The sequence below is a fragment of the Pituophis catenifer genome, unplaced genomic scaffold (assembly GCF_029215685.1).
Source record: "Pituophis catenifer annectens isolate HBS135680 unplaced genomic scaffold, rPitCat1.0.hap2 SCAF_2, whole genome shotgun sequence".
Lineage (NCBI taxonomy): Eukaryota > Metazoa > Chordata > Lepidosauria > Squamata > Colubridae > Pituophis > Pituophis catenifer.
This window is the reverse complement of record NW_027256882.1, coordinates 19,558,427-19,582,016: the sequence shown is the minus strand read 5'-3', so window position 1 is coordinate 19,582,016 and position 23,590 is coordinate 19,558,427. Positions and strand designations below refer to the sequence as shown.

Sequence of the window (23,590 nt, the reverse complement as noted above, 5' to 3'; positions counted from 1 at the left end):
GTATGATTGTTTAGTAAAAGTACTTAAAACTATGGATTTCAATGCTACTACTGCTGATAACTGTTTCTTTGTTAAAAAGGGTGATGATTACATAGAATTTGTATTGATCTATGTGGATGACATTTTGTACATAGGTAAACATAAAGAGAGAAGAGAAACATTTGTAACAAAGCTAAATGAACATTTCTCATTGAAATCTTTAGGCAAAGTAAATAAGTATCTTGGTGTTCAAATTAGTAAAACTAGAAGAGGATTCAAGCTTTCTCAGAGAGATAAGATCATAGAACTCTTGAACAAATGTAATCTAAGCGATGCCAAACCCTATGACACTCCTATGCAGACTGACTTCCTAAGAAATGCAGATGAATCATCCCCTGAATTCAAAGATAACACATTCTATAGATCAATCATAGGTTCCCTTCTTTACATTTCCAATTGGACTAGACCTGATATCGCTTTACCCCTCAATTTATTGTCCAGACATGTCAGCAAACCAACAATGTACCATTGGGAAGCTGTTAAAAGGATATTAAGATATTTAAAGAATACCTTAGATTTTTGTTTGATATTAGAGCCTAATAATGTCAAGGAGCCAAACCTCACATGTTACGCAGATGCGGATTGGGCTGGAGACACTTCATGCAGAAAAAGTACATCTGGTTATTTATTCCTCCTAAACGGTTGTCCAGTTTACTGGTACACTGGCAAACAAGATTTAGTGGCCACTTCAACGACAGAAGCAGAATATGTTTGTTTATCTAAAGCAGCAAATAACCTTGTATGGTTTAATGATTTAATTTCTAATGTTTGGAAAAAACCTGCCCTACCTTTTGTCATGCATGAAGATAATAAAGCGGCTATCGAAATATCTAGATCTGACGCCATTGGACAGAGGTCCAGACATATTGACATAAAATTTAAACATGTGAGACAATTATCTCAGGATGGATTTATTAAAGCGGTACATTGTGAGACATCAGAACAATTAGCTGACATATTGACAAAGCCTTTGCCATCTAAGCAACATAAATACTTGACTTCCAAGTTATATGTTTTGTATTGTTCTGAATCTGAATGTAATTGGTGTAGCATATCGAATCGGCATTTAGAGGGGGATTTGTCACATGTAAATGCCTTATTCTCTAATATGTAAATAGTATATGAACGGGATATCAGGGGTTAATTTATTCTTCACTTCTTAATGTATTCATACTTTACCACTCCCATACCTAGCTCCACCCATTGTATATATAAGGAGCTGCACGCACCCATTCCTTGCTTCTATCTGTGAATATTCAGTGAATATAGAATGCCTTGTGTAAATAAAGAGAGATATATTTGAACTCTTAACTCTTACTAGATTTATTGAGTCTGATCCTGAAAATATTGCAACAATAATAGACCCATTTGATCAATTATAGGGAACATTCTAAAGCAGGTATGGAATAAATTAAACAATAAAAAAGAGATTATTCATAAATTCCTTGAAAACAAGAGGATGGTTACAAGAAAGCATGCATTTTTCAAGATGAATGTTTCCTACCTTATCTGGTGCCAGGTAGACCAAACATGAAATATGACCACATGAGCTAATCCTAGTTTATTGCAGTTATACAGAAGCTTAAAATCTGTTCACTGTTATTTCAGAGTTTTGGGACATGGTAAAATGAACTCAGTAAGGATATTCTGGCTGAAAAATATCCTAGACAGAGCAGCAGTTTTACAGCTTAGCAAGTGAACTGGAGAAGCTCAGTCTCCCCTTCACTGATTGGCTTAATGCAAAGACTGAGCAACCACCAGTCAGACAATCTTTAACTGGGATTCCTATAGAGCAGGGGTCCCCAAATTTGACAGCTTTAAGACTTGTGGACGTCAACTGGCTCCAGCTATGCTGGCTGGAGAATTCTGGGAGTTGATGTCCACAAGTCTTAAAGCTGCGAAGTTTGAAGACCTCTGCTATAGAGAGAAAGGGCTGAACTAGATGTGATAACTTGATGATAGCTTAAGAATATAAAATGATGAAGAACATAAAATAAAGGAATCCTTCAAATAGGGAAAGTCCTCTTTAAATCCGTAGAGGAGCAGCAGCAAAAGCAATAACTTCTATAGGAACAGAATCCCATTCATAAGAAAAGGTCTCAAATAATGTTTCCATGCCAAGTCAGTCATGAATTGACCAAATTATGTAGAAACAAGCCACCAATGGTTAGCCCACTGGCCTATCTACGCTGCCCCTTTGCTAGCTTCCTTGTGAAACTGACAGACAAACTATAGAAACGCAGCATTTTTTTTTAAAAAAATGTTTATTACGAATTTTTGACAGAAAAAGCCAACACAACTTTAGATGAATTGAAGGGTTTGAAAGCTCCATCCTTGAAATTGGCCCTGGAGGGAATACACAACACCTGTGGCAGAAGAAAAAGAAATCTGATATTTGTTGTCATGGTAATTAAAGAGGAAACCTTGGGAATTACTTAATGCCTGAACATGTTACAGAAGTGAAACAATTTTCTGCTGAGTTAGAGCCAAAGTTTATTTTGAAACCCAATGTTCAAGGGTATCACTGCATGCACACACACAGATGCAATAGTGTGGCAAGTCCCTAAGAACAAAATCAAGCTCAGTCAAAAACTAGTCATCAAAACTTTGCATAGTTAAAACAAACTAATGGCACACACAAAAAGGGAGAATGTTTTTCTGTCTTTGTGAGTTCTTGTTTACAGGCTCACTTTCGGGTTTGCAAAGGAGCCAGGGCAGATGTTCCACTTCTCCCCTATAATTATGGAAGTGCTGGGGATTTCTTCTTCCTTTTTTTCTCTCCAGGGAGTTTTCTAGCTGTCACCTTTGAAATTAGTCCAGTGAATGGCAAATACAAGGAATAATGCAAAGTTATGTCCGGTCCTGAGCCAGAAAGCCCTAATGTAGAGAATTTTTGGCTTGGTCTACAATTTAGGCATTGTGTGTCTCTGCAAAATTTCAGACTCTGACCTTCCTGCTCTCATGCCTCTTTTCTTCTAGAGATGTTTATTTCAAAAAGTGATGAATCAGTCCTTCAAGACTCATTTCAGTGTATTTCCAGATGGGCATTGAAACACCGTTATTTTAATCTATCTTGATTCAGGCAGCTTCACATCCAAAATCCAAGCCTTCAGTTTCCCCTTTGATCTTCTATGGTGTTAGAACTCCATCCAAAATTCTAAGATGTATTCCCTCTCTCCTTTCATCTAAATCGTGAATTGAATGTTGGTGAATCCAATATTCAGAGTAGAACATTGCGACCAAATTCAATAGTTCATGGTTCTTATAAAAAAGAATTGTTGATGAACCTTCCTTGGGTACATTTTCTCACCCAGCTTGATAACCACTACACCTTATTGCCCTTCACCCCACATTTGCTATTTAAAATATGGAGGTTACACCATTAAAAATTGATTAAACCCTAAAAAGGTTACTCAATTAGAATATCTGGTATAGCACTTCTTTAGTGGTGGTTTTGGATGGCTGAACTAACAATGAGCCCTGCCTGCCATGAATAGTCTTGCAGGACATCAGTTCTCCAGTTTTTTCAAAGATAAAAGATCAGTCAACCAATTTCCTTCAAGATCCTAAAACTGAATTCATGATGTAAAAAAAAATTGGGTTGTTAAATTTTCTAAGCAGTTCGGAGAACTGGTTGTTGGAAGAAATCTTATTTTGTTTTTTTTCCACTTTACAGGGCTAATCCTGTAAGGAAGGCAGGAAGGAAACATTCTGGTGTTGTTTCTAGCCTAATCTTTACTGCCCTGCTTACAGAAACTGCCTCTCTGGTTAACCCTTATTACATTGTAACAGTTAAGGCGAACCGCCTATCAATGTGAGTGACATTGAGTTGGCCACACCCACATGGTCACATGACCACCAAGCCACACCTACGCTGGTCATTAGGGCAGAGAACCAGTTGTTAAATTATTTGAATCCCACCACTTCCTTGAACCCAATTTGATTTATATGCCGCCCTTCTCCGGAGACTCAGGGCGGCTTACAATGCGTTAAGCAATATTGCAGCTCATTTTAAATGTGTTACAATGCATTAAGCAATATTGCAGCTCATTTTAAAATTCCTTGTGTCTGGAGTGAAATTTCATTTCCCATCTGTTGTAGAATTACCAGTTTTTGGATGAGAGCTGACTATGAGGCTGAATAGTAAAAGCCTGTGGATTGTATTGTTGCCTAAATAGGGAGAAAGTTACAGAGTGTATATAACTTTTTATTTGTATTTATTTTATACCATGGCTTGGTGGGTGTGGTGTGGCTTGGTGGGCGTGGCTTGGTGGGCGTGGCAGGGGAAGGATACTGCAAAATCTCCATTCCCACCCCACTATGGGGCCAGCCAGAGGTGGTATTTGCTTGTTCTTCAAACTACTCAAAATTTCTGCTACCAGTTCTACAGAACCAGTCAAAACCTGCTGAATTTCACCCCTGCTTTATACTGTGTATGTTGTCTCTATGTGTTGACTTTATACTGATACTCTGTTGTCTTTCTGTATTAATATAGTTAGTTAGATTTTTATTCCTTGACACTATGTTACCTTTCTATATTCATGTGTGACGCATAGATCCTTTGACCCTATATAGGATTCAGTTCAGTTGCTGGAATTCTTATAGTCCCACTTCATTCCTCTCAACAAATCTCTCTAATACCATCCTGGGAAAGTGAGACACTTTTATCTATTCTTAAGAAATCTAAATCTTGGAATAATCAATTTTCTTTTCCTTAAATCTCCAGATTATTATCAAATTATTGATTTTTTGTATTCCTCTGATGAAGTCATAAATCTTGTAATGTTAACACATCGATAATTGATATCTTCTATTGGTGGATAGAGGTATTCCTGAAAGCAGCATTTCAACCTTCAATAACTACTGAAGTGGAATACTCACCAATAAAAGAAAAGCATTTGAAATGGAATGGCTGATAGGGATAGAACAGGCCTCACCCATGGCTATATAACCAACAGTGGGTTTCACATTTTGTTGCTACCGATTCAGCTCACGCGTGTACCTTCCACGCATGCACCCGGCTTTCCCGCATGTACTTTGCTCGCATGTGCATCTTCCGCGCATGCGCTCAGCCTCAAAAATGTGCCTAAATGGGATGGCATAGGGCCAGGGTGGGTGGGCCGGTGTGTGGGCCCACCTGCAATCTCTGCTACCAGTTCTTCCAAACCAGTACGAACCGGCTGAATACCACTTCTATATATAACCCATGAAGTGAAGAATCAAATAAGGCAGTCGTGGGTTCTCCCCGGTTTGCACCAGTTCTATAGAACCAGTAGTAAAACCGGTGGGAGGCTCCGCCCACCAACCCCGACGTCACTAAAATGCTTCTGTGCATGTGCAGAAGAGTGTGCACGCACGCGGCCCTGCTGCAAACCAGTAGTAAAGGTAAGTAGAACCCACCCCTGAAAGATGGTGTTATTGGGGGTTTTTGTGTCTGGGAAAATAGACTGGAGGAAAGGACAAGAGATAAGTGGCAGACTAGAGGAGACATAGAGAAACTCCTGAATTCTCTCAAAGATCTCTTTGATTGACTCTATTCTGAAAGTGTTTGGAAAGGAAGGAAGGAAGGAAGGAAGGAAGGAAGGAAGGAAGGAAGGAAGGAAGGAAGGAAGGGACCCAAATGTCTATGGAGATTCCCAGTCATTCAGGTCATGGTTGTCCCAAAGGTGTGTTTTTTTCCAAAAAGCAACTGGGCTTGTTTTTTCTTTGAAGACATTTTGCTTCTCATCCAAGAAGTGGAGAACACCCTCTGAGGTTCTCCCACAGCCAGAGTTGATCCCTCCTGGAGGCAAATTCTGTATCTGGTTTTGCCTTCACATATTCTTACCCCTGATTCTTGCTACCTTTTTAACCTTGGTGTGTTCCTGACTGAGTCTCTGACTCTTCCTTTGAGGCATGTCAAGATGTTGAGTGTTTTCTGATTTCAAACTCATTGACCTGACTTACATCTTCTCCTGGGCCTCCAGTAAATTTTAGTAGACCTGGACTCACGTTCTTCTGCCCCACCAACTCTAATTCGATCACCACTTCTGCCAGCCCTCTGCTGATTCGCCAACCAAACTTTTCCAACATCTTCATAAGCTTGGCTGCCAACGAAACACTCCAACTGCCAGTATCAGCATTCTCCTTGTGCCTCCCTCATTTCCCCTCCTCAATGCATCTTTTACAAAGTCCCTTCCACAGTCGGTATTCTTCCCCCAGAATCTCTGCAAGCCTCCCCTCTCCCCCAAGCACCTGCACCGTGCCTGCAAATTTCAGTTGTGTTTATCACCTTCACTGAAGCCAAATGCCACGTATTCACCCAGGTCCAAGAAGAGGATGAGAAAGGTTGAGAACCTCTTGAATGCTGGAAAGATGCCATGATATAGTCAAGAAGGGAGATTTAGCTCACCACAGATGTTTCTGCTAAATTTGGTAATAAATTAGATGATTTCAGGGTGACTTGTTTTGTGAATAGGATCTCCTTTCAAACTTTTGTTTTTAGAAGGTAAGAATAGATCTTCTGGATCAGGCCAGAGCCGATCTTCATTTCCCAAGGATCACCCAGATACCTCTAGAGCAGGGGTGTCAAACTCACATCATCACAGTGGCATTATGTGATGTATCACATTTTTTCCCCTGTGCAAAACTGGGTGTAGGCATGGCCAACACATGATGCATCTGGCCCGCGAGCCAGGAGTTTGACACCCCTGCTCTAGAGTGCTGGCAAGCAGAAGATGGAGATTTGTGAATTATCCCAACTTCTGACTGGGTATGTAGGCCAGTGGTGGTATTTAGCTGGTTCTATCCAGTTCGAGCGAAACGATAGCGGCGGCTGCGGGAGGCTCCGCCCACCCGCCTGGATGTCATCACATCCTGTTTTTGATGCTCTGTGCATGCGCAGAAGACTCTGCGTATGCGCGAGGGTGGCATTTTCTGCACGCTCGCATTTGCAAACTGGTAGCGAAGGTAAGTGAATACCACCCCTGGTGTAGGCCCAATCTCACCTGTTTCATCCATACCACCTCCATGAGACACTAGATCATCCCATTCTCTAGGAAGTATTTTCTAAAAATCTTAATAGGTTGTACTTTAACACCTCTCTTAACTAACCCACATTATCCTCCTCTAATTTGGCTGGGAAATGTATTTCCACTCTTCTTACAATGATGATGCTGAGATCTTGAGCTCAATACTGCAAAGAACCCTAATTACAGATAAACTACCATACAACTAAAATAATGGCACTTATTCAGGACCCCCAGCATTACTTCTGGCATATCTGCAAATGTCATATTTCAAAAACCCGCATGTGACATTTAAGGCCTCAGATAGGCTAAAGATACAGGACAGATACATTATCTCTACTGCTCAAAGGATCTCTGGCTATCTTCCAATGATGGGGAACAGTTTCCAGATACGCTTTAATTATTTCAAAGAAAATTCTTGGCCCACTCATGAATGGAGAGCACCTTGGACCATTTTCTAGGATTGGCTTTTTTGGAACATGTTTGTTTGCTTATTTGTTTACTTTATTTATATGCTGCCTCTGTTATTTTTACAAATAACTCAAGGTGACAAAATATCCATCACACCTTCCTCCCCCAATTTTCACTACAAGAACAACCTAGTGTGGTAAGTTGGGCTGACATAGAACAACTGGCACAAAGTCACCCAGGTGTCTTTCATGGCTAAAGCAGGATATGAACTTGCAATCTCCCATTTTCTAGATTGGTGCCTAAACCACGGGCCCTTAGTTTGGTCTAGTATTGGGTGTGGAAATTCCTCTGTATCAGCTTTCTACATTTCTTCTGGTTGTAAGATGCTCCTTTGTATTCAGATCTGATCTCAGAATGATGATGTAGCACTTGGGGATAAAGATGCAGCCCAACAGACCAGCACTGGAGGCCAAGATAGAGAAGACCTGAACTGCCACCGTGTATTTTCCTTTGGTGCTCAGGTAAGTGGGCACAAAGGTCACCCAGACACTGCAGAAGACCAGCATGCTGAAGGTGATCAGCTTGACTTCATTGAAGGCCCCAGGGAGATTCCTGGCTAGGAAAGCCACTGTGAAGCAGATGGAAGCCAGGAAGCCCAGGTAGCTGAGGGTGATGTAGAACATGACAACAGAACCTTCATTGCATTGCAGGATGATCTTCCCTGGTTGGGAGTGGAGATCAGACTCAGGGAATGGGGGAGAAACTCCCAGCCAGATGGAGCAAATGATAATTTGGACAGCAGAACAAGAAAGAATGATGGAATTGGCCAAACTCTTTCCCAACCATCTCTTCAGTTGGTTGCCTGGCTTTGTGGCTAGGAAAGCCAACACCACCATGATCGTCTTGGTCAAGAGAGAAGAAACGGCAACTGAGAAGATGATGCTGAAAAGAGTTTGTCGGAGAAGGCAGGTGGCTTTCCTTGGTTGACCAATGAAGAGAAAAGGAGACAAGAAACAAAGCAGAAGGGAGAGGAGGAGGATGTAGGAGAGGTCTCGGTTATTGGCTTTGACAATGGGAGTTTCTTGGTTTTTAATGAATAAGATTAAAACAAATCCTGTAATTAGGGAAAAAAGTAGGGCAAAAGAGACCAATATGATGCCCAGATATTCTTCATAAGACAGGAAAGTTAGAACTTTGTGGATACATTGAACTCGATCCTCATTTGGATATTTATCATTTGGACACTTGGTACATTTTTCTGTATCTGTAAAAACCAAAAAGCACATTTGTTTAATATTCTGTCCTTTTACCATTCAAGAAATACTTTCTTGGGACAACAGCTGATTTGTATCTTTTATCATCTCCACAGAAGACAAGAAAGGTATCATTTTCTAAATAATGTAGAGGTAATATCTATGAAATTGGGGGAAGTACTTGGACCCAAATGCTTTCCTGTGTTATGTACAGCATCTGCACAGTAACCCACATTATTTAAGATAAACAATGCTTCAGTTAATCTTCGTAGGCACATTTCCTGGGTCCCTCCAAATGGCACTTCTTCACCTTTCAAGAAATACAGTATATTCTTTGGCAGGAGTTGATACCAAGACCCTTTGCCAATATACATTTTTAACATCTCCTTAGAAAGGATATAGGAAGAATATCATTTTCTTTAAAAAGAGCTATATTTCTAACAGTCTATGACATTTGGGGAAATCATAGGGAATGATTTTGTTTGCAATCTGCAGATTCTTCGTAGGAGCCTACATTATTAGGTTCCTAAAAAGAATCTGCAGATTGCAAACAAAATCATTATTATTATTATTATTATTATTATTATTATTATTATTATTATTATTATTATTATTATTATTATTTATTGGTTAATCTTTAGTGAGATTCACAGCCTTTGAGGCTGGTTAATAGCTCAGCAGCTCGAGTCCTAACCAAGGACCTAGGAACTGTTAAGGTATCGTTGGAGGATGTAAGCTGTTCCGAGTAAGGTGGTTTTTTGTAGAGTCAAAATTTTCAAGTCCGGCAAATTTAGAATTTCTAAATAGCGGGGTAGCCCTTTGGGTATTGCTCTGAGGGCTCCAATTACAATTGGGACAACACACGATTTCTTTTTCCACAGTCGCTCAACTTCAATTTGTAAGTCCCGGTACTTTGTGATTTTTTCTTGCTGCTTATCTTCAATTCGTGCATCACCAGGTATTGCAATGTCAATGAACCATACTTTTTTCTTTTCAACTATTGTTATGTCAGGTGTGTTGTGGACCAAGTGCCTGTCAGTCTGAATCCTAAAGTCCGACAAGATCTTGAGTTTCTCATTCTCTAAAACTTTCTCAACCTGATGTTCCCAGTGGTTTTTGCTGTACTCAAATCCAAACTTCTGGCACAATTTCCAGTGAATGATTTTAGCAACACGGTCATGGCGTTGTAGGTAGTCAGTTTGTGAAATTTTGCTGCACCCACTGATCAGGTGGTCAACTGTCTCTTCTTTTTCATTGCAGAGGCGGCATTTGCTGTTGGTGGTAACGTGTTGAATTTTCGTCTTCATACAGTTTGTGGCTAGGGCTTGTTCTTGAGCTGCCAAAATAAAGCTTTCTGTTTCTTTTTTCAGTACTCCTGATCTTAACCAGTTCCAAGTTAGTTTCTGGTCAGCTTTGCCTTCAATACTTTTCAAGTATTGGCCATGCAGAGCTTTGTGTTTCCAATTTTCAGCTCGCTGCTCAGTTACTTCTTTCTTATATTCTGCTTTTGTTTTAGTTGTCTTTAAAAGGCCTCCTTTATTTACTTCCTTAATCATTGGTTCTTCACTTTTCTGGATGTAACCATTCAAGCTGCATTTTTCTTCTTCCACAGTCTGCTTTACTTGTAGGAGTCCTCGACCACCCTCTGCTCTTGGTAAATATAATCGGTCAACATCACTTTTAGGGTGCAAGGCATGATTCATTGTCATAAGCTTCCTTGTTTTTCTGTCCAAATTGTCTAACTCCATCTGGGTCCAGTCAATTATTCCTGCAGAGTATCTAATCACAGGTATAGCCCAGGTATTTATGGCTTTTATGATGTTTCCTCCACTCAATTTGGACATTAATATCTTACGAATTCGTCGAATGTACTTGGCTGAAGTTAATTCCTTGACTTTATTATGCATTAAGTCAGAGGCTTCTAAAATTCCCAAGTACTTGTAGCCTTCTTCTGATTTTACTGCCTTTATCATTTCTTCATTCTCTAGTTCTATTCCATCCTCTTCTATGATCTTGCCTGCTTTGGTTGCTATTGTTGCACATTTGTCAATTCCAAACTGCATACCAATGTCTTGGCTGAATTCTTTTGTGTTTTCAATTAATAAAATCAGTTCAGCTTTTGTTTTACCAAACAGCTTCAAATCATCCATGTACATCAAGTGCGAGATTTTCAGTTATTATTATTATTATTATTATTATTATTATTATTATTATTGTTGTTGTTGTTGTTGTTGTTGTTGTTGTTGTTGTTGTTGTTAAATCATTATTATAAAATCATTATTAGGGTTAAATAAAGAATCAATTAATCAACTAATCTTGCTAGGCAAACTTCCTGGGTGCTGTCAGATGACATTTCTTAATACACTGGATCCAGAGATTACCTTTCATATGAAATCTAGTTGCTGGCAGAAAAATTAGTCCTGTAAATAATCTGGAATGGCTACTGGTAATATGGGTAAAGTGAGGTGCCCAACAACTGTCCACACCACCTTATTATGAACTCATAACACCTTCTCAGTGAATCTCAGTGGGAGAACCATGTAGAACACATGATAATAGCCCTTGCAGGAGTTAGACCTAAAACAATTCCTTAAGTTCCAAAGATGTTTCTAGAGAGGTAAGTGTGGAAAGACATATCCAAACTAAAAAGCAGAAGATATATTTTATCTGGCAATATTAAAAGGTTTCCCAATCTGTCATACCTGTCAAGCCTGAATTCTACTAGGGTGTGGGATTGGTTGTATTCTAGGGTGTTCTAATGTTAATTCAGTTTGACCCAGACCTTATGCCACTAGACTCCAAATTTGGGGCTTAGACAACTTAGAACTATGCCAACTTCAGTCTGACCTAAGCATAGTACATAAAATTATCTGCCACAATGTCCTCCCTGTCAATGACTACTTCAGCTTCAACCACAACAATACACGAGCAAATAATAGATACAAACTCAAGGTAAATCGTTCCAAACTCAATTGCAGAAAAAACGACTTCAGTAACAGAGTGGTCAATGCCTGGAATGCACTACCAGACTCTATAGTTTCTTCCCCCAAACCCCCAAACTTTAACCTTAAACTGTCTACTGTTGACCTCACCCCATTCCTAAGAGGTCTGTAAGGGACGTGCATAAGTGCACCAGCATGCCTACCATCCCTGTCCTAATATTCCTTTTTTACTTACTCTTTTCATGTATTCAAATTATGTTTATACTTTTATCTGTTATCTTATATATGCTTGACAAATAAACTTATGATTATGATTATAATTATGATTATGGAGGAGGATGGAGTCCTCAGTCAACACAGCATAAGTAGCCGATGAGTCATGCACATTCCAATGGCTCACTGACCAGAGGAGAATGAGAGACAAACAACAAGCTCTCATCTTGGTTGGACAATGTGACTGATTGTTTTGGAAACTTGAGAAAACTGAAACTTATATTGAGGTGAAAAGCCCAGGAACTTTAGTACTGGCTTTTCATCAGTAGCACCAAGATGGTGCACCTAAAAAAATCTGTTCTTTGAGGAACAGCCATGCCTTGGAATTCAATTTATGGTGGGTGCATTACTTGGAGCCTGAAAACAGCATCATTTCTCTCTCCAAATCCTCCTTTGAATAAGAATTGTGCAGTTTGAAAATAAACAAGAAAACAGTGGAACTCAATCTGTCTTAACTTGCACTTTCATGAAAAGAATCTGGATGAATCCACTTCCAGTTGCAAGTCTGGAACAGCATTGCTAAAAAAGCATTAAGAGTTGTTAACCTAATCTTGCATAGTTCTTCTCTGGTAATATTGAACTGCAAACTAGGGCATACAAAACTTTTGCCAGACCAATTCTTGAATACAGCTCATCTGTCTGGAACCTGCACTGTATATCGGATATTAATACAAAAGAATGAGTCCAGAGATATTTCACAAGAAGAGTCCTCCACTCCTCTACTTGCAACAAAAGTCTGTCTTCAAGTGGTAGAGTGCTCCGGCCCCCAAGGCTCCACCCGTTCTCCAGATAGTACAGACCTTCAGGGCGCGGGCCTTCGCCTGATGTTGTGCAATGCCAGGTCTGTAGTAAATAAAGCCCCCCTCATCTGTGATCTTGTTTACGAGGAGGGAGCGGACCTGGCGGGTATTACGGAGACCTGGTTGGGCCCAGAGGGAGGGGTCCCTCTGGTAGAAATGTGCCCACCAGGTTTCCACGCATTCCATCAGCCAAGGTCACAGGGGAGGGGCGGGGGAGTAGCGGTTATTATTAGAGAAGGCCTTAGGCCAAGGGAGACCACTGTACCTCAGACAGCTGGTTGTGAGTCCCTCCTTGTGAAGTGGGGCCACGGGGTTCAGATGGGTTTGCTGATCACGTACCTGGCTCCCTGCCACGTGGCAGCAGCCCTGCCCGAGCTACTCAACGTTATTGCCGCGGTGGCGGTTGATACCCCCAGACTTATGGTCATGGGGGATTTCAACCTGCCATCCGTGGGTGAGGCGTCTGAGGTGGCTCGGGAGTTCATGGCTTCCATGATGGCCATGGACCTGACCCAACTAATTCATGGCCCTACACACACTGGGGGAAACACACTGGACTTGGTTTTTGTCTCTGGACAGTGGTTGAGTGATCTCGAGATAGGGGATATAGTCATCGAGCCCTTGTCATGGTCAGATCACTCGCTCCTTCGCCTTGACCTTCAAACCGCGGCACCCCGCTGCAGGGAGGCGGAACCGGTAAGATGGTACCGCCCCAGGCACCTGATGGAACCTGATAGGTTCCAGATGGAGCTTGGGCCAATCCCGGAGGTTCTGGCTCACGCCTCATCTGGGGACCTAGTGGCCGCCTGGGATAGGGCGGCTGCTGGAGCCCTGGATCGAGTCGTGCCTTTGCGGCCTCTGACCCGGCGCCGATCTTGCCTGGTTCCTTGGTTCACCGAGGAGCTGAGGGAGATGAAGCGCCGGAAAAGACGCCTAGAGAGCTGTTGGAGGGCTAGTCTTTCTGAATCTGACCGAACACTGGTAAGATCTCATATTAGGAGTTACCTAGTGGCGATAAAAGCAGCAAAATGTACTCATTTTACTGCTCTTATTGCATCATCAGATAATCGCCCAGCCACCCTGTTTAGGGTGACCCGCTCCCTGCTCCACCAGGAAGCGTGGGAGGACCCCTTGGAGGGAAGAGCCGAGGATTTTGTTCAGTATCTGTATGACAAAATCACTCAGATTCGGGCAGGTCTGGACTCTGACGGGATAAATCCAGCGAGGGTAACGGAGACAGGTCTTGAGACTGTTATCTGGGATGAGTTTGATCCTGTGACCCCAGATGACGTGGACAGGATTCTGGGTAGATTGAATGCGACCACATGTTTGTTGGACCCGTGTCCCTCCTGGTTAGTGCTGGCTTCCCGGGAGGTGACGCCAGGGGATTATAAATGTTTCGTTGGGTGAGGGTGTCTTTCCCGCCGCCCTGAAAGAGGCGGTGGTAAGGCCTCTCCTCAAGAAGCCTTCCCTGGACCCGGCAGTATTGGCTAATTATCGTCCAGTCTCCAACCTTTGCTTCGTTGCGAAGGTTGTTGAGAGTGTGGTTGCGCGACAGCTACCCCAGTACCTGGATGAAGCATCGTATCTAGATCCATTCCAGTCGGGCTTCAGGCCTGGGTACAGCACGGAAACGGCATTGGTCGCGTTGGTTGATGATCTCTGGAGGGCTCGGGACAGGGGTTATTCCTCTGTCCTGGTCCTGTTAGACCTCTCAGCGGCTTTTGATACCATCGGCCATGGTATCATGCTGCACCGGCTGGAAGGGTTGGGGGTGGGAGGCACCATTTTACGGTGGTTCTCCTCCTTTCTCTCTGACCAGTCGCAGTCTGTGTTGACAGGGGGGCAGAGATCGACCCCGAGGCCCCTTATATGTGGGGTGCCGCAGGGATCGGTTCTCTCGCCCCTTCTGTTCAACATTTATGTAAAGCCGCTGGGCGAGATCATCCGTGGTTTCGGGGTGAAGTACCATCTGTATGCTGACGACACCCAGCTGTACATCTCCAAGTGAAGTGATGTCCCAGTGCCTGGAGGCCGTACGGATCTGGATGGGGAGAAACGGGCTCAGGCTCAACCCATCCAAGACCGAGTGGCTGTGGTTTCCGACGTCCCGATATAGTCAGCTGGCGCCATCGCTGGCTATTGGGGGCAAATCATTGGCCCCCACGGAAAGGGCTCGTAACTTGGGCGTCCTCCTGGACTCATGGCTGTCTTTAGAAGAGCACTTGACGGCCGTGACCGGGCGGATTTTTCATCAGGTTCGCCTGATTTGCCAGTTGCGTCCCTTTCTAGATCGGGACTCATTACGCACAGTCACTCATGCCCTCGTCACCTCTCATCTGGACTATTGTAATGCTCTCTACATGGGGCTCCCCTTGAGGTGCACCCGGAGGCTCCAACTGGCGCAGAGTGCGGCCGCGCGGGTGGTTATGGGAGCAACATGGAGCTCCCATGTAACACCTCTCCTGCGCGAGCTGCACTGGCTCCCGGTGGTCTTCCGGGTGCGCTTCAAGGTTCTGGTTACCAACTTTAAAGCGCTCCATGGCTTAGGACCTGGTTACTTACGGGACCGCCTACTACCATCAACAGCCTCCCACCGACCAGTACGCTCCCACAGAGAGGGGCTCCTCCAGGTGCCGTCGGCCAAACAATGTCGGCTGTCGGCCCCTAGGGGGAGAGCCTTCTCTGTGGGGGCACCGACGATCTGGAATGAGCTCCCCCCAGAGATACGGAGGATTCCGTATCTGCGCACCTTCCGCCGCGAGTTGAAGACGCTTTTATTTCATCAAGCTGGCCTCGCCTAAATCTTCTCCCTTTTAAGTGTAAATTTTAAATTTTTAATGTATTTTAAAATTATGGGTATTTTAAATTATGGGTATTAATTCAGCCAAATTTATTTAATTCATTTTATTCGATTTTAAATTTTGTATATCTATGTGTTTTATTTCATGGCTGTGCACCGCCCTGAGTCCTTCGGGAGTAGGGTGGTATAGAAATTCAATAAAATAAAATAAAATAAATAATAAAAAAATACCTTATGCCACCAGACTCAAAATTTGGGCTTAGACAATTTAGAACTTCACCGTCTTTGGTCTGACCTAAGCATAGTACCTAAAATCATCTGCTACAATGTCCTACCAGCCAATGAATACTTCAGCTTCAACCAAAACAATACAAGAGCACACAATAGATACAAACTTATGGTAAACCGATCCAAATTAGACTGCAGAAAATATGACTTCAGTAACAGAGTTGTCAACGCCTGGAATGCACTGCCTGACTCTGTGGTTTCTTCCCCAAATCCCCAAAACTTTAACCTTAGACTGTCTACTGTAGACTTCACCCCATTCCTAAGAGGTCTGTAAGGGGTGTGCATAAGCGCACCAGCGTGCCTACCGTCCCTGTCCTAATGTTTCTTTTTATTTGTATCCTTTTCATGTATTTATAATTATGTTTACACTTGTATCTGTCATAAAATACACGCTTGATGGAACAAACAAACAAACAAACAAAATAAAATAAGTCCTTTTTTGTGTCCCCCCACCTTCCTGTGTGGAGATGGTCCCCTCCGGACAAGGAACACAGTCATAGCAGCAAACTGGCTCTCCTTCTCGAGCCCGCTTGACAAATCCAGGATGATAATTTTCCACACATTTGGACTGAGGCAGAGACTAAGCAAGAAAACAAGGAGATGCCAAAGAAAATGTGTTAGGACTCACATCTAAGAAAAATGGATGTAGACATAAACATTAGCAAAGTAGTCTCTGGGTTTCACTTAGGGAAATATGAAATCACTGATTCATTCCACACAGATACTAGCTATTGAAAAGAGGCAGCTTGGTCTAGTGGCTCAGGCACTAGGTGAGAAAATGGGAGATCTTAAATTCTAATCATGCTTTAGCCCCAAATGCCAGTCTGGTGACTTTAATCCAGTCACTCTCTCTCAAAATAAAAGGAGCTTGGTGTGTTAGATATGTTTTCTGTTGTGAGTTATTTCTAAAAATAATAAAGGCAGGATACAAATAAATAAAATTAAATTAAACAGAGAAATGTGTTAAGCATTATGTGACAACCAGTGGGTTACTCCTTCTCCTCCGTATTAATATGCATTCTTCCATTCGTCATCTATCCATGATTTTAAAGTATGAAATTTTAGGGGAAATTATCATAATCAATTTATTAAACTTTTTTTCTATTAGATTTATTAAAATAAAATAAAACTGTGATAAGAAAGAAATGTCTGTCTGGTAGGATTTGAATATTTTCTTTTTGACTGCATAAAACATTGTAAAACTGCCCCCCTTTGAAAGTACTCCAAAACCATCTCCCAGTTATGATATAAAGGAAAAACTCCTTAGAAATTAGGGCTCTCAACCTTATAGAAGATGTTCTTTGTATATTTGTTCAATAAATATGGCTGCAACACTGACAAAATAAGACTAACACTGATTGCTTGGTTTCGTGAACTGTAGTGAGGTGAGATGAAGGTGAGATCATGAGAACATGTCCCTCTTACTGGGCATCTTTTAGTGCAGCATCTGCGACAAGAGTCCTGAGTCAGTAGGAGATATTTTCAAGGTCCTGCTAGATATCCGAAAAAGGTGCTTTAGGTAGAAGAACTAAAATTAGGTGACACCAACTAACATAGAAAAAAAGTTGAAGGCCTATTGCTCTTTTCCAGTGGGTGTTGTGGCCTGCCAGTGGATCTGGTAGCAGATTCGGACAGTGAGGAGGTTGGGGAGGAACATGGGCCAGTCCTGGAGTTTGGGGAAGGCTCTGATGAGGGCTCTGCATCGGCAGCAGAGAGGAGGACAGTGCCTTAAGCCAGTTATCAGCTGCCTTTGCAGTCAGACATCAGTAAGGAAGGCCAACAGCTGGAACCTGTTTCCAGTGTGCGCATGCATAGAGTTGCCAGATGCAGAGAACAGCTAAAGAACAAGGGTCGACTTGGGAGTAAGGCAACAGGTGAATGATGAATGGCCCCTCCCAGAGGGAATAAAAGAGGAGCAAAAGGGGAGTGGACTTTGCAGGAGACAATCAGTTCATTACTGCATTCTTGCCAAGTATTGCAGCATCTGAAAGATATCAGCCTGGACACTCTCCAAGCCTGATAAAGGTCGGTAATTGTGAACTATCTTGAAAGACTGTGGGAGAGGAAAGATTTTGCTTCCCGTGCTGCTGGGGAAGCCTAAGTCAGAACAGTGGGGTGAAAGAGAAGCAAAGCTTTGGCAATGTCTGGGCTGTTTAAAAACATAATAGATTGTGATCCTGCCCTTTCAGGGGACACTTTCTCCAACCAGGTTAAGATGAAGCATGTTTCCATATTTGGGACAAAAAGGACTTCCATCCATTATGATTTAATTTCATTTGATTCTGTCCAAACCTGAATTCAGGCACCAGTCAAAAGAACTCTTTCTTTGCTATTTAAGGAAAAGGAACAAGGTAATCTGAGGCTATTGACATTTTGGGGGTGTCTCACCAGTTTGATGGAGTTACTAAATTTTAGAGGCAACACAAAAGGGCCACAGTCCGCTCCCTAAAGAAGAATCATCTAGCATCCAATGTTGAACATGGCTGAACGGTCTTCCAGATGATAGCATCTGAAAAAAACATCATTCTGAATGGTATTGAAGCCTCCCCAAAGTCTAAGAAAACATATTCAATTCTTAGTAAAAGTCATCCATCATGGTGATTAGGCTTTGCCCCCTTGAAATGGGTCCTAAACTTTGGACAAAAGAGAAAACACAACAATGTTCCCCTACCTTGTTGAGCAATTTTAACCGTGACAGAGCATTTCGGTTGATAGTAAGTCTCTGTCTTTCAAAACTTCCTAGTTGCACTTGGATGGGATCCTTCTTGGAGAAAATTAGCAAGCTCACAATGCACAGATCTCCAGTAACATCTCCATTTTGGTCCAAGTACAGTTTAAACTGGGAAATATTCCAAAACTCATTCTTCTTCAGAAATGCATGGAACTAGAAGAGAAAAATCCATGGATTTTAAAAGCAGAAGCCCCAGTTTTTTACCCTATACAGTCTTTCCACATTTGAATCTTTCTTCCACATTTTTCTAACCTGCAAATATGCCTAATTAGTGTTACCACTATCTTGAAAGCAGATGAAAAAGAATCAGCAAAATTTGCATCCATAAGTGTCTCAGGAAGTGAGTGTTCTGTTTGGGAAGACCCCAACTCAAGTGCCAGGTCTCTTTCAATCGCCACTATTAGAGAAGATATTGCATAAAACCTGGATCATGTTTAAATAATGACAAAGAAGCCAAGGAAGAAATCAAAGGAGCTAATATTACCCCACCCTTCATGGATTATTGCCTTGTCATGGCAAAGGGGCTTGCATAGCTCAATGTAGCTATGTGTCATGCCATGCAGGGCCACCCAAGACAGACAGGTCATAGCAGAGAGCTCTGACAAAACAGAAACCAAGATCATCACAGATGGGGACTGCGGCCAAGAAATTAAAAGATGCTTGCTCCTGGGAAGAAAAGCTATGGCAAATCTAGACAGCATACTAAAAAGCAGAGACATCACCCTGCCAACAAAAGTATGTATAGTCAAGGCTATGGTTTTCCCAGTTGCAATGTATGGCTGTGAACCATAAGAAAGGCTGAGCACCAAAGAATGGAGGCCTTTGAACTATGGTGCTGGAGAAGACTCCTGCGAGTTCCTTGGACTGCAAGGCAATCAAACGGGTCAGTCCTAGAAGAGATCAAGCCTGACTGCTCTTTAGAAGGCCAGATCCTGAAGATGAAACTCAAATACTTTGGCCACCTAATGAGAAGGAAGGACTCACTGGAGAAGAGCCTAATGCTGGGAATGACTGAGGGCAAAGGAAGAAGGAAACGACAGAGAATGAAGTGGCTGGATGGAGTCACTGAAGCAGTTGGCATGAGCTTAAATTGACTCCAGAGGATGGTAAGGACAGGAAGGTCTGGAGGAACCTTGTCCATGGGGTTGTGATGGGTCAGAGACAACTTCACAACTAACAACAACAAATTCTTAACCCTGAGGAAAGGAGAAAAACCATATTGTGCTATGGGAGCCGAAAATAATAAATCTAGAAGCATCTTTTCCAAATGATACAACATTGATGATGATATTAATGTTTTGATGATATCAATTTTAATCAACAATGTTGATGATATCAATATCAAATGATGATACAACAGTGATTAGTCTCATTCGAGACAATGACGAATGTGCATACAGATGGGAGGTTGAACAACTAGCGTTGTGGTGCAACTAGAACAATCTTGAACTAAACACACTCAAAACCATAGAAATGATGGTAGATTTTAGGAGAAACCTTCCTATACTACCACTTCTTACAATACTAAACAACACAATATAAACAACAGAGGCATTCAAGTTTCCAGGTTCTATCATATCTCAAGACTTAAAATGGATACCTAACATAAAAACTGTTATAAAAAAAAACACAACAAAGAATGTTCTGTCTGCGCCAACTCAGAAAGCTCAGACTGCCCAAGGAGCTGCTGATACAATTCTACAGAGAAATTATTAAGTCTGTCATCTGCACCTCTATAACTATCTGGTTTGGTTCTGCAACCCAACAAGATGGACATAGATGTCAACAGATAATTAGAACTGCAGAAAAAACAATTGCTACCAACCTGCCTTCCATTGAGGACCGGTATACTGTACGAGTCAAAAAGAGGGCTGTGAAAATATTTACAGACTCCTCACATCCTGGACATAAATTGTTTCAACTTCTACCCTCAAAATGATATTATAGATATCATTATGTACACCAGAACAACTAGACACAAGGACAATTTTTTCCTGCATGCCATCACTCTGCTAAATAGAATAGAATAGAATAGAATAGAATAGAATAGAATAGAATAGAATAGAATAGAATAGAATAGAATAGAATAGAATATTGCACGAGTCAAAAAAGAGGGCTGTGAAAATATTTACAGACACCTCGCATCCTGGACATAAACTGTTTCAACTCCTACCCTCAAAACGAGTGCCATAGAGCACTGCACACCAGAACAACTAGACACAAGAACAGTTTCCCCTGAACGCCATCACTCTGCTAAACAAATAATTCCCTCAACACTGTCAAACTATTTACTAAGTCTGCACTATTATTAATCTTCTCATCATTCCCATCACCCATCTCCTTCCACTTTTGACTGTATGACAGTAACTTTGTTGCTTGTATCCTTACGATTTATATTGATATTGATTGTTTCCTGACTGCATATTTGTACCCTATGACTATCATTAAGTGTTGTACCTTATGATTCTTGATGAACGTATCTTTTCTTTTATGTACACTGAGAGCATATGCACCAAGACAAATTCCTTGTGTGTCCAATCACACTTGGCCAATAAAGAATTCTATTCTATTCTATTCTATTCTATTCTATTCTATTCTATTCTATTCTATTCTATTCTATTCTATTCTATTCTATTCTATTCTATTCTATTCTATTCCACAATTTTTAGTTGGATAAGTGAGGATACAGTACTGTTCCAATAACTGAAAGATGGCACACAGAAACTCAAGATCTTTTGATTGTTTTTTTCACAGGATGGGACACAGTTGCAAGAGAAAACATTCTGGCTGAATAAGAGGAAAAACACTGTGAAAAGAGGAGCAGTTGTGCCACTGAACCAGAGAAATTAAATAATTATCAGTATCATAATCCAAAGATCAAGCAGACATAAATCAGAAAAACTTTAAATGGGATTCCTGCAAAGAGGAGGGTTTGAGATAGATACTCCCAGGATCTTCTTCAAATTTATAAAGGTAAAAGTCCATGATATTAATTACAAACCCCTATATACAGGAATTTATTTTCCACACATGAATCCCTTTTAAATTAGCAGTGTTAATCAAAATATTTGCCATGGTATAGTGCTCTTTGAAACATTACATCCCAAATAATTGGTTTGGCAAAGTATGTTGGCCTTTTGAAGCATCAGGTTGATATGGTTCCTCTACTTCCACTTTGAATTCCTTCTCCAAAGGAACTAAGTTTGATGGATTCTTGTTAAGATCCCATACCTGCCATGGCTGCAGTCTTGGGGCCCCCAAACTCTCTTTGTCCTCCTTCCTTCTTTTCCTGAATCTGGAGGAATATGCAGCATTCAAGGCATGTGTTAAAGTCATAATAATACTGTATATATAGTAGTTATTTCTGATTTGAATCCTATTCATTCTCTGTTTGGACTTTAGTGGCTCTTTCTGGGTGCATCTTCTCCGGCCTTTGACAGAAAAGACGTGCTTTGAAAATGAACAGGAAAAAGACTTGACTTCAAACTGGGGATTAACAAAAAGAAAAGGTTCAAAGGCATTGTCGTTTGGCCTTTCTTTTGCCCAGAAAGCAAAGGTCCAAATACTATTCACGTATTTGAGAAGTCTATGCCTTTTTAATGAATACGTTCTCAAGGGTGTTAAGATCCAGACTTTTCCTTGGATAGATCCTGGCAAACGCATAAGTAATAAATGGAAAGGAAGAACTCTGTTCATAGGGGAATCATATTCCATGAAGTGAACAAAGGTATTGACTTGTGTCCACTTGAAGATTGCATCCCTGAGGGGTGCTGTATTTCCAGTCGTTGACAACCGTTGTAATAGAACCACACAAATTCCATTCCTGTCAAGCAAAGGAGTAAAAATCCTCATGAAATTCTCCCCATTCTCTGTGTCTGAAGCAAAGAGACCAATCAAAGTCCATCTGAAATGGAGGAGCAGTTGGATAATTCCTGGGTGCTGGATCCCTTCTTTAGGGCGCATCCAGTGGAAAAAAGGGAAATGCTTTTTATCACTCATAACATCTGAAGGGGCATAACTAATCTGAAAAAAAAACAATGAAGAACCCTGAGTTATATTTGGAGCCCTATATGAACTTTTAATAAATCCAACTTGGTTCCATTGAGCAAATTAGAATGGTTTATTGTTGATTGACTATTTTTTTTCAGCAAGCCGGGCTGGCTTAAGAAGAAATTTTTAAATGTTTTAATTGGTAATGATTTTTAATTCGGCCAAATTTATACATCTTTTAATTGTTTTTAATATTTGTATTGCATGTTTTTAATTCTGGCTGTACACCGCCCTGAGTCCTCAGGGAGAAGGGCGGTATAGAAATTGGAAATAAAATAAAATAAATAAAAATAAATTAGGTTACATCAAGATACCAGAATCAGAAAATTATGAGTAGGATCAGCCTATGCAATACAAATTGCAAGCAGGATAATCATATATTGTCAGTTTACAACAAAACATTACAATACGAATTTAGAGCCTTCAGGTTAATTTATTAGTTCAGTTAATCTAATCAATGACTTGGATGAGGGGATAGATGGGGAACTATCAAATTTGCAGATGACACCAAGTTGGCAGGAATAGCCAACACTCCAAAAGATAGGCTTAAGATACAGAAGGATCTTGACAGACTTGAACATTGGGCGCTATCTGACAAAATGAAATTCAATGGTGAAAAAAGTAAGGTTCTACATTTAGACAAAAAAAAACAAAATGCACAGGTACAGTATATGTGATACCTTGCTCAATATTTGTAACTGTGAGAGGGATCTTGAAGGCCTAGTGGACAACCATTTAAATATGAGCCAGCTTTGTGCAGCAGCTGCTAAAAAAGCCAACACAGTTCTGGGCTGCATAAACAGAGGGATAGAATCAAGATCACGTGAAGTGTTAATACCACTTTATAATCCCTTGGTAAGGTCACACTTGGAATACTGCATTCAGTTTTGGTTGCCACAATATAAAAAAGATGTTGAAACTCTAGAAAGAATGCAGAGAAGAGTAACAAAGATGATTAGGGGACTGGAGGCTAAAACATATGAAGAACGGTTG

General features: G+C 41.2%; 1 protein-coding gene across 1 annotated transcript; it reads right to left on the bottom strand.

The window, feature by feature from the left end:
- Positions 1-7,810: 7,810 nt before the first annotated feature.
- On the bottom strand, positions 7,811-22,510 carry LOC139309971 (vomeronasal type-2 receptor 26-like). The gene is made up of 4 exons (XM_070934152.1): positions 21,779-22,510; positions 18,488-18,700; positions 16,270-16,396; positions 7,811-8,721 (listed from the first exon to the last, which is right to left on the bottom strand). The coding sequence occupies exons 1-4, from the start codon at positions 22,508-22,510 to the stop codon at positions 7,811-7,813; spliced, it is 1,983 nt and encodes a 660-aa protein (XP_070790253.1).
- Between the last annotated feature and the right edge of the window lie 1,080 nt (positions 22,511-23,590).